The sequence below is a fragment of the Pyrgilauda ruficollis genome, unplaced genomic scaffold (assembly GCF_017590135.1).
Source record: "Pyrgilauda ruficollis isolate IOZ18807 unplaced genomic scaffold, ASM1759013v1 scaffold95, whole genome shotgun sequence".
NCBI lineage: Eukaryota > Metazoa > Chordata > Aves > Passeriformes > Passeridae > Pyrgilauda > Pyrgilauda ruficollis.
The window spans coordinates 830,030-841,580 of NW_024531599.1; the positions used below are offsets into that span (position 1 = coordinate 830,030).

At 59.9% G+C, this 11,551-nt stretch overlaps 1 protein-coding gene across 1 annotated transcript; it reads right to left on the bottom strand.

The window, feature by feature from the left end:
• Positions 1-638: 638 nt before the first annotated feature.
• Positions 639-5,923, bottom strand: SYT2 (synaptotagmin 2). Its single transcript, XM_041489630.1, has 8 exons — positions 5,758-5,923; positions 5,449-5,618; positions 4,036-4,152; positions 3,647-3,814; positions 3,328-3,495; positions 2,796-2,913; positions 1,481-1,614; positions 639-845 (listed from the first exon to the last, which is right to left on the bottom strand). Exons 1-8 carry the CDS (start codon positions 5,921-5,923, stop codon positions 639-641), a joined length of 1,248 nt encoding a protein of 415 aa, XP_041345564.1.
• Between the last annotated feature and the right edge of the window lie 5,628 nt (positions 5,924-11,551).

An 11,551-nucleotide genomic window follows, 5' to 3' on the forward strand; every position in this document is an offset into this window, starting at 1 on the left:
AGGATCCTTGTGCCCACACTGGCCTCCACAGCTCCTGCTGCAACACTGAGGGCTTGGCACCCCACCACCCCAGCAGGATCCATGGCCCCTGCAAGCCTCTCCTCAGAGAACCCAAACCTGGAGCTGGCCAGGGGCACTCAGCCTTCCTTGAGGAGGGCCGGGGAGGCACCCAGGTCTCTTCAGAGGGTGTTCTGCACCATTTTTCTGTCTCACTGCTGGTCATGCCCCAACCAAGCACAGTGGATCTGGTCATCTTGCACCATCAGGCTCCAGTGCATCACCTCCATGCAACGTTCCACAGTTCCCCACGTGATCCCAAGGGCAGGATGGTGGCAGCAATGCTGCAGGCTGGTGACACAGCTGCTGGGGAAGGTCCCAGGCATGCCGCTGGCTTTGGAAGGGATGGCGAGCAGAGGCAATGGGACATGCAGCAGAAGGGAGCGATGCTGAAGAACAAAAAGAACCATCCATGTCTTTAACCTCTTCCCCTGGAAGCTATTGGGACTGCCTGGATACCCTTCCAGAGGCATCGAAGGGCATTTCAGCTTAGAACAAAAACCAAAAGGAAGGTTGCAGAACTGAGGTATCAGTAGCTCTGGGTCAACTGTCCGCAGCGCCGCGCCGGCCGGCAGAGCTGCCTATTTGTTCTTCCCGAGAGCTGCATCTACTTCTTCCTCTGGCTTCAGCGAGTGCCACTGGGCGATGGGCCGCCGCGGGTTGGCCAGCATGTCGGACCAGTGCCGCAGCTCCGTGCCGGTGGAGTTCAAGCCCGTGAAGATCTTGCCGATGGCTTCGTTCTTCCCCAGCTTGTCGTAGTCCAGCACTGTGATGACCACTTGCACTTTCTAAAGGAGGAAACCTTTTTTAGAGGGGTGGAAAGGTGCAGTGGCCATGACAGCTCCACAGCCCCAGCGTGCCCCGGGGATCCCCCAAGGATGAGCCCCACTGTGTCCCATTTTGGGGCAGGGCCTCCTCCCTGCTTCCTTCATGTCCTTCTCTGAGGACTGCAGAGCTCAGTGGGGTCCCAGCTCATCCTGAGCTGATTCACCTGGGAAGGGTCACCAAGGTGTGGTGTGGGGCTGGGTAAGAGTTGTGGGCTACTGGGCAGGGGCAAGGGGCATGTGCGGGGACTTGCACAGGACATGGACGGGAAGAGGGCAGTGGCCAAGAGTCCAAAATGCCCCCAGGACAACCCTGTTATGCTTAGGGTGAGCACTGTAGGATCAGGAGCAGAGGAAAGCCCTATTTCAGCTGTGATCTGGGTTGGGGTTCATCTCCCATGGGCACTGCCCAGCCTCCCACCTCTGCCCCCACACCAGCTGCCCTCAGCATCAGCCCAGGCCCCAGATGAGACTGGAGGAATCTCCTGGGTAACCAGACCAGGAGCTCAGCAGGAGCGGCTCAGGTTGATGGGAAGGCTGGGATGAGGGCTCAGGCAGCTTTAGGACATCTTCCATCCCAGAGGAGTCATCAGACAAACCTGTATCTGCTCAAAGGGGATCTCAAAGCTGAAGGACTCATTGAAGTAGGGGTTCAGGGTCTTCTTCTTGACTGTGGTCTTCTTCTTCTTCAACCTCTTGCCATTCTGCAGCAGGTGGATCTTCACGTAGGGATCTGGGGGTCAAGATGGGGCTTTAGCCAGGGCTGAGGTGCCCTGGGGATACCTCTGGGATACCTCCTGGTCCCAGGAGATAGCTCAGGGTGAGGGAGAGACTGCCCTGAGACAGTCTGAGGTTTGTGGATGGATGCCAAAGACAAAATGGTTGGGCTGGAGATTTGTGGGAGCCAGCCAAGGGATGGAGCTCTTCTGCATTCAGCAGAGCTGGGGAAGGATCTGGAGAGTCAGGAGAGTGAGGAGAGGCTGAAGGAGCTAGGGAGCTCAGCCTGGAGAAAAGGAGGCTCAGGGGGACCTTCTCATTCTCCACAGCTCCCTGACAGGAGGGGGCAGCCAGGGGGGATCAGGCTCTGCTCCCATGGAACAAGGGACAGGAAAAGAGGAAACAGCCTCAAGCTGAGACAGGGGAGGTTCAGGCTGGACACCAAGACTTTGTTTATGGAAAAGATGTTCAGGCATTGGAACTGCCCAGAGAGGTTGTGGAGTCCCCATCCTTGGAGCTGTCCAAGCAATGCCTGGACATGGCACTCAGTGCTCTGGTTTGGGTGAAAAGGTGGGGACCAGGCACAAGTTGAACTTGATGGTCCTGGAGGTCTTTCCCAACAGTAACGATTCTGGGATTCTGTGCTGTGGACACAGCAGGGGAAGGCAGGGGACAGTAGAGTGACAACTGGCCTGTCAGGTGAGTGACATTGGGAGGGTTTTGGCCTGACCCCTGTTTCTGGAGCTGGAAAGCCCACAATAAAGCTGAATCCTTCCAGCCATGCAGGTACTGCTCTTGTCGTGGTTGAAGCACATCTGGAGAGAGCTGAGGATCCCTGGGCACAGAGCTCAGCCCCAGGATGGGACTGGGAAAACACTTCAAGCTCAAAACATGCTGTCAACACGAGGTCAAAGAGGAGCAGGACCAGGAGCAAATGGCAGAGGAGCACTTTCACCACCCAGGTCCTGCAGCATACTGGGGGACCAAATGTGAAGGATCCTTCCCAAGAGTTGGGGATGCATCCCATGCCCATCTCCCCTCACCCCCCAGCCAGACCTGGGGCTGCCTCCGAGGCATGAGGAGGCACTGGGGGTTTTCCCAAGCTCTGCCACACAGGTGGCCCCAGAGTCCTTTCCCACAGAGGATGCTGAGAGCCCCCAGCAGGGCAGGGGGAGGCTGCCTCTGAGTGACACCCACCTGAGAGGCCCCCAACATCCATCTTCTTCAGGTTCTTGGCTTCCAGGATGCAAACAGTGAGCTTCCCAGCCGTGGGCACGTACCGGAGGGAGATGCAGATATCTCCCAGCTTCTCTGGCTGCCAAGCAGAGCAAGGAGGGGAGATCAAAGCCTTGCCAGTGCCTGGGACTCCAGTGGTTGGACACAATCACACATGCAGGTCTCCCCAAACCCTGCTCAGTCCAGGCACAAGCTGGCACCCCATGCATCAACACAAGAGTTTGATCACTGGGTCCAGGACAAGCTTGGCCCAGCACAGCACTCGAGATATTTTATAGTCTTGATTTTTTTGTTATAGAAACATTTTCACACAGAGGAACAACAGGTTAGATCCCAGTAATGACTGCCAGGATGTTCATGGTGCCCTGGTGGGACCCCACCGTGATCAGGACCCTGAGCTGTGGGATGGCCCTTAAAGCAGAGCTCACCCCATGGCCAGCCCCCAGCCCAGGCCCCCAGCCAGGGGTTCAGCTGGCTGCAGGCTGGCCCTCACCTCCTCCTTCTCGCCGCTCTGCAGGTCCCGCCACTCCTCGATGGGCTGGCCCAGGTCCACTGTGTTCATGGGCACCTTCACCTCACCGATGATGTCGTGCTTGGAGAAGCGATCAAAGTCGTAGATGGCCATCACCAGTGTCTTCCCACCCAGCTCCTGGTAGGGCACCTGCACAAAGGGGCAACAACCAAGCTGCAAGGGAGACCCTGAGCCAGGACACCTGCTCCTGGAAAGGAGAGTCAGCACACAGGACTGCTACAGCCAGGTGGAAGGACTGGAGTGGGAGACAAGGTCCTGTGTTATGGATGCAGGGGCTCACCTTGAAAGTGAAGGTCTCATTGAAGGCAGGGTTGAGGGTCTTCTTCTGCACTTTGGTCTCATACTTTTTCTTTTTGTCAGGGAGCAGGAACACCTTGACATAGGGGTCTGAGGTGCCACCCATGTCCAAAGCTGGCAGTTCGGCAGCTTGGAGGATCCCCACTGTGAGCTGGAAGGGCAGAGGAGTCCTCAGTGAGACAGCCCAGCCATGCAGTGCAGCTGCCAAGGTTCATCTCCAGTCCAACATGGGGCAGGACTTCCTATGACAGCACCCACCTAGCTCCTCCTTCCCTCTTGTGCCTCCCAGGTCCAGCACAGAGACCTGTCCTCCTCTCAACTCCCACCCTGGGCAAACCCCACTCCTCAGCTGAGTCCCAGCCCCTCCATCACCTGGTTTGCCTGGAAATCATAGTCCAGTGAGAACTGCAGCTTGCCCAGGTTCTCTGGCTCCTTCTCCTCTTCCTCACCTTCCCCCTCTGTCAGACCCGTCTCTGCATCATCGTCGTCCTGTTGGTCCTGCAATGGCAGCCAAGGTGTCCAGCTCAGCAGAACGGTCACAGCCCAGCAGCCCCAGGCCCACAGCTCTGGGGACCTCAGCACCCCGACCCTCCTGGCATCTCAACACCCAGATTCTCCCCACCAGAGGAAAGGAGACCCACGTGCTGGGGACATGAAGCACGGACAGAGCAGGCTGGGGGTGGCACTGGCTGTGCCACAGCCACGCAGCTCCCAGGGAGGCCCCGGTGCTGGTCCAGCCAAAATGACAGGGGGGCTGCCAGGGGTGCCAGGACAAGGGATTGACTGCAGTGGAGGGAGGTTTGGTGCTTGCAGGTGGTGGGTCCTCTGCCCCCCAGCCCGTGCTTGGAGGAGCACTACAGCCAGAGCTAAGGGCTTATCAGGGCCATTTCCAGGCTTTGTAGGCTCAGAAATAGATTGTCCCCAGGAAATCCACCCCTCTTCCTGCCTCTCCAAGCACAGTCCAGGGGGTGGGAGTCCCAGCTCCTTGCCCCCTCTTTGACGTGTCCTCAGTCCCCCATCCCACCCAGGAAGCAGATGATGGAGAAGGAGGCTCATGGTGCCACTTACGTGGAGGGTGTCCCCGAGCAGAGAGGCAGCCAGGGCAGGACAGCGAGGGCACCGTGGGCAAAGAGAGACACGTTACACAGACACTGAGGGACCGTGGCAGGGTGGGGCATCCACCTGCAGAGCCCCACAGGATGCAGCCCTGGCTCTCCAGTGGGGAATCCCACCTCACACCTGCCCCCTCTCCTGCTCCAGCCCTGTCTGCATGCCCATGGTGCCCACATGGCTCTGAAGAGAAGGCACAGATACCCAAATTCCCCCACCCCCTCCAAATGGCCATGGGTCAAGGCCATTGAAATGGCTGGGGTGGCCCCAAGCCTGTGGGTACCAAAGCCTGCCTTGGGCTGGCCACCAGGATGAGTTACCAGCACCTGCCACTTCACCTCAGACGTTCTGGGGATCCCAAAGTGCCCAGTGTTTTGGCCTGGTGGGCCTCCCCTCTCAGCTAAAGGCTCAGAGAAATGAGTCTGACCCAGAGGGAGGTAGGATTAAATCAACATTTCCTGGCTCAGGTGAAGCACTGGCAGGTCCAGGCCAGCTTGAGCCTGGTCCGTCTGTGCCACCAGACTCTGGAAGAGGACAGTGCTGCTGTCTCAGGTCCTGGCTCTACTGTCCCATCCCAGGCTCCATCCCAATCTGCTGCCTGATCTATGGGTGCCCTGACATAGTCCATAACTCAGCCAGAGGGGCTGTTGGCCAAGCAGCCCAGGAGGACATCACCTGGTTGCCTGACTTCATGTCCTTCATGTTCATGGCATTCTTCATGCCTTTGCCCTTCTCCTTCTTGTTCTTCTTCTTCTTGCAGCAGCACTTCTTGCAGATGCAGAAGCAACAGGTGAGGATGAGGAGTCCAGCCACGACTGCGATGGCGATGAGGGCCCAGGGTGGCACTGTGGGTAAAAGCCAGTGTCGTGGTCAGCCCTGTAGCTCCCTCCCAGCCACCCAAAAACCTTGTTCCACAGGTTTTACTGGGACCAGTGTGGTGGGGAGGTCATCAGGAGGGTAACACCTGGGAAAGGAGCTACTTACAGGGGATCTTGTTGAGCTCATTCATGAACTTGTCCCTCAGCTTGGTGAACATGTCCTCCTTGCTCTCGCCCGGCCCCGCAGCTTCAGTGGAGTTCTCCATCGTGCTCATGGGCAGCGTGCTGGCCGTGGCCTCTGGGGCCATCATGGATGCTTGCTTGAACGTCATGGTGGGTCGGGGCTCCCTGGAACACATCATGGTGGGTCACACAGCTCCCTGCTGCCCCACTGCTCCCCAGTGTCCCCAGGACAGCACCTGCGTGGGCAGCAGGGCTGCACCACAACACCTCATCTTCTATTAGAGGGGCACAAACCCAATGTCTGTGAAAGGTCACCTGGACCCCTCACAAGCCATGGGAAGCCCAGCTGGCCCCTGGGTTTCCTGGTCCTTGACATCTCCAAAGCCACTGGGAGCATCACCCAGCCTTGCATCAATGATGGTGCCAGCTCCGAGCCTCTTGGGGACAATGGGGACACTCCTGGGAGGAGTACACCTGCAAGGCCCCTTGGGATGAGGGGAGGGGGTTTGCATCTCCAGGAGAGAAGAATGAGGTCAGTTGGGACAAATCCAGCCCCCCCATCTCCTCCTCTTCTCAGGCAGGGACCCCAAGCATGGGGCACCCACGGGGACCCAGCACTGGTGTGGCACCCTCAGGACTTGCTCCCAGCCCCAGGGCAGCTTCCAAGTCTGGGAACAGCAGTAACACACTGCTCTTCTTCCAGCCCCAGAGAGCTTTGGCAGGGCACATTTTGAGGATGGATGGAAGCAGGGAAGAGCTGGCTCCACACAGCAGTGGCAGGGTCCGTGTGCAGGTCAGTGGGTCAACTCACATGTCACAGATACCATGTCCTGGGTGCCACACCTCCCAACCCCACAGGGCTCCCCTGGCCAGCTCTGCTCCTCCATGGAGCCAGGGAAGGTGTTCAGGTCACAGCCAGGGCTCCAAAACATCCCAACGCTCTGCACCCCACCCCCAGCCCAGCTGGGTCTGAGCACCCGCCAAGGATGGGGACAGCCATCATCTTGTAAATGTGGCTTTGACTCCAGCAGGCCAACATTGTACAAAGTACCCCCACAACCCCAGCTCCAGCCACACAAAGTGCCACCACAACCCCCTGAGAAAGCAGCTTGCAAGAGAAGACCAAAGCAGGGAAGAATGCCAGGGAATGCACAACGCCAGTGGGGTTAAGGAGAGCACCAGGCTCTCCAGCAGGGGAAGCAGAGATGAGCAGGATCACAGATAACCCAGGAAGGAGTTTCTGGGGGCAGGTGAGCTGTGGCTTGAGTGCACCCCCTTCCTTCTTTCCTCCTCACCCTCAAGAAGTCTCTTGGCCAGCGCAAAATCCCCTGGGGCCAGGTGCTCCTCTGCCTTTCCTGCAGAACTCAGAAAGGAGTGCTCTCACCTCAAAAAAGGCAGCCAGAGAGACCTGGGGGTGTTGCTGCCCCAAACTGACACTGCCGTGTGTCTCCAGCCACCTCGCAGGTGAACCAAGCTCTGAATTACCCAGAGTGTGGCTCCACACCTGGACACCTTCCTCCTGCACCACTGCTCCTGGGGGAATGTGGTGTGGGGGTCTAGGGGGGCCCCCCATGAGGCAGAGGCAGTCCTTCACACAGCAAAATGTGATTATGTGACTCCCACCTAGACAAAGTCCCTGCTGCAAGCCTGCAGCTTTGTCACCCTTGGCCACAGCCACCTTCCCACCCCACTGAGGGGCTGTCACAGCCCAAACACCAGCATCAGCATCACCTAGCCCTGAAAGCTGGCACTGGGGGACTAGAGCAGGATGCTGGAGGTTTCCCACAAGCCCACATCCTTCTTGGGATGAACGAGGAGCTGCTGCATTCAACCCCTTCCCAGCTGAGGGTTATTTGATCTTGAGGGCCTCAAAGGTTCCCAAAGCTTCCAGCAGCTGAGGTGACCTGGACGTGTGTCTGGGTCTGTCCCCACCACTTGAGAGGTTTGTCCCCATCACTACCCATGTGCACCAGGGTGGGTGGGAGGAGAGACAGGATTTGGAAACAAAAGGCTGCTGCAGGTAACCTCCGAGTGCTGGATCCTGCCCCCTTGGTCTGGGGCAGGGGTCCTGGCTGTGCCCTGCACCCAGGGACAAAGGGTGTGGGGTCCAGGCCACTGACCCCCTGCAAGCTCCCCAGAAAACAGGAGGTGGGGGACCCCAGGGCTGCACCCCACCACAGCACACCCCAAGGCACCCACTCTGCACCCAAAGCTGCCACACAAGGTGGGCAGCACCCAGAGGGGGCACCTGGCTGAGCCGCCTGTCCTCCCAGTCCTCGGGCGCTGATGCCAGCACTGCCGGGGGGCAGGAGAGCCCCGCTGCGATCCGGGACGCGAGATGATGATCTCGGTGCTGCTCCTGCAGCGCGGAGCCACCATCCAGCGGGGATGGCGGTACAGCGGGGAGTGCCCAGCGCCCGCAGCGGGCACACCCTGACGCCCGACTGCCACAGGTGGGCACGGGCAGAGGCAGGCGTGCCGGGGGTGTCTGTGCACCTGTGAGCGAGTTGGGGTGGGCGTCAGTGTGCAAGGGCCGTGCATGTGCACGGAGAGTGTCTGTGCGTGTCTGCACACGGGTGGAAATGGAGGTGCAAGCGTGTCTGTGCACTTGTGCAAGCAGGAGTGCATGGGACATGCAAATGTGTGAAGGTGAGAACACTTGTGCAAGGTGTGTGCACAGGGTATGAATGTGTGTGTGTGTGTGTGTGTGTGTGTGTGTGTAAATGTGCATAGGGTATGAAATGTGTGTGTGTGTGTAAATATGCACTGGGTATGAATGCATGCGTGTGTGTGTGTGCGTGTGAACGTGCACAGGGTATGTAAATACTTGTGCATTGCATGTGTGTGTGAATGTTCATGCCTGGGCATGTGCCCGTGGCCATGCACAGGTGCGAACACACCTGCCCGGGCTGTGTGTGTGTGCCCGGGCTGTGTGTGAGCCCACAGGCAGTGTGTGCCCGGGGCTGTCCCCGGGGCTGTGCACCCCTGCCCGGGCTGTGTTTTGTCCGCTCGGGCAGGGCCCGTGTGACTCTGCCAGCAGCCAGCCGTGGCTGTGCGTGCCCCCACCCTGCGAGGCAGGTATGAATGCATGCGTGTGTGTGTGTGCGTGTGAACGTGCACAGGGTATGTAAATACTTGTGCATTGCGTGTGTGTGTGAATGTTCATGCCTGGGCATGTGCCCGTGGCCATGCACAGGTGCGAGCACACCTGCCCGGGCTGTGTGTGAGTGCCCGGGCTGTGTGTGAGCCCACAGGCAGTGTGTGCCCGGGGCTGTCCCCGGGGCTGTGCACCCCTGCCCGGGCTGTGTTTTGTCCGCTCGGGCAGGGCCCGTGTGACTCTGCCAGCAGCCAGCCGTGGCTGTGCGTGCCCCCACCCTGCGAGGCAGTGCCCGCAGCCCGTGCAAGGCTGGCACACACCTGCCCAGCCCCGAGTGCCAGCGGGCAGGAGCGGGGTGCCAGGGGGCAGAGATGCAGCACAGACACTTGGCCAGGGAACTGCTGCTTCGGGGGCTGCTGGGGGTCCTCCGCGGGACTGGAGGCTGCAGGCAGCATCAGGCCTCGCTGGAGGGGTTGCTTTTGAACCGGGCAACCTAATTAGCATCACTAATTGCTCCCTTGTGGTGCTCACCGGGCCCTGGCAGAGCTGAGGCCCGGGGGACCTGAGGCCCGGACGGCGCCTGCGGGGAGCCATCCAATGGCGCCGCTGTTGCTGCTGCCCCTGCAGCCGAGCGCCCTACAGGCCCTGCCATGGGGACGGGGCTGATCCTGCCCTCAGGCCAGGGCACCGGGCTTTGGTCTGCCTCCCGCGCGGGCAGGGCGGGGCAGTGCCACGGGGGCAGCCGGGGAGGACAAGGAGCGGGGCACTCTGTGGGGCACGGAGAGCAGTGGGGCAGTGTGATTTTGGGGATGTCCCCTCACCTCCGGGGCCCAGTCCCCACTGTGCCACCGCCTCACTGGGTGTCCCCGGGCACATCCCGTGTCCCCAGCAGGCACAGGCGGGCAGCCCATCCCCTCAGCTGTGGGGGCAGAGCTGCTTGCACCCAGGGCGCGGATTCTCGGTGCGTGGGGCCCGTGCCAGCCGCTGTCCCAGCCCCAGCCCCTTCCCCGGCAGCGGGCGGGGGCCGTGCAGGCACGGCTGCGGCACTGCATTGCAGTCCTGCTCCGGCTCCGCTGCCTGCTTCTTTTTTTTTTTTTTTTTTCCTCTCATTCCTTTTGCAATTTTTTTCCCTCCTCTTTGCAAGTTGCGGCAGCCGCTGGCGAGGAGCCGAGCGGCCGGCGGTGCGGGTGGGAAGGGAGCTCGGCCCCCGCAATCGCCACCGCACCCAAACCCTGCTGGGCTGCCCCTGCCGAGCACTCGCTGCCGTTCTTCAAGTTTCCTCTTTTTTCCTGCCTGGTTTGGAGTTGTTCCCCGCCAACCCCCACTGCTCCCATCACCCCCCGCCAAGATCGCAGGTTAGGGACATAAAGAAAATATGAGGGTTATAATTAACCATTTCTATCAGTCCTTGGCCGAAGAACAAGCGTGGGTTATGGCATCGTGAATAAATCCTGGCTAGGAAGGGACCGCATGCTGCCTTGCTGGTCCCTGGGGATCCCCCTGCCCCTCCGTGGGGTGCAGCACCCATCAGGGGAGGTTGATGGGAATAGTAGGACCCACTGCACCCCTCCTCCCACAAAAAAAAACCCACCAGGAGCTCCCCATGGAGCAGGAGAGGCTTCAGCTCGGCAGCTGCTGCAGAGAGCCCGCAGGGGCAGAGGGTGGGGAGGGTGGCACATCACCCGTGCACCTCCCTTACACTGCCCCTGCGGTGTGGGGGTCCCCACAGCCCCCCAGCTGCCACCTCTGCCCCCACAGGGCTTTATCTTGCTCCATGTTGCTCCAGCCCCCAAGTGTGTAACCTTGAACCCCACCAAACCCATCACCCCCACGGTGCATTTCTCCCCTACTGCACCCCCCTGCAGCCCCCAATGCCTCATGCTGCATCCCTCAGTGCAGCACCCCAAATCCACCACTGCAGCACCCCCCCCCCAAGGACATCCCATATCCTGTGCCTGCAGCAGTTCCCAGACCCCCAATCTGTCACCCCAGCCCCACTTCATGTCTGCACCTGCATGCTGCACCACCTTCAGAGCCCCTAAAACCCTGCTGCACCCCACACTTGTGTTACCCTGTACCCCTCAGGCAGTGTCCCCCAGCTAAAAACACCTGGCCTAGGAGCCCCCCGGGGCTGTATCCAGTGAGCTCCCTCCAGGCTCAGCCCCCAGACTCGCCCCAGGTGTCCATCCCCCCTCCCCCTGGTAAAGCTGATACTGAACCCCGAGAAACTGCACTGAGCTCCAAAGCAGCCCTTCAAACCCCCTGACTCCATCGCTGACTTTAGGGAGCAGAGGGGATGGGGTGTCCCCCTCCCATTCCATTTGCTGCATTCTGTTGCCGGCACAACCCCAAGGTCTGGCGGGATGTAAATCCCAGGCTGGAGCCAGCGATCCCATCCCCATCCATCCCCAGGGCATCCCTTGTGTACAGAAAAGCAGTTTAGACACTGAAAAATCCTCTTCCTGAGCCCTTCATCCCTCCTCCTCCTCCATCAAGGACTCCATCCCAGAGACCACCCCCCACCTATGCTGCTGCAGCATCTGGCATAAAAAAGGGGATTTGGGTTTTCTCCAGAGCTGGTCCCATCAGGGGTATCCACTGGCCCAGCAGCAGCTCCCTGTCTGGGTGGGATGGGGAAGGATGGAGGGGGGATTCACTGGCTGGGGGGCTTTGAGGACTT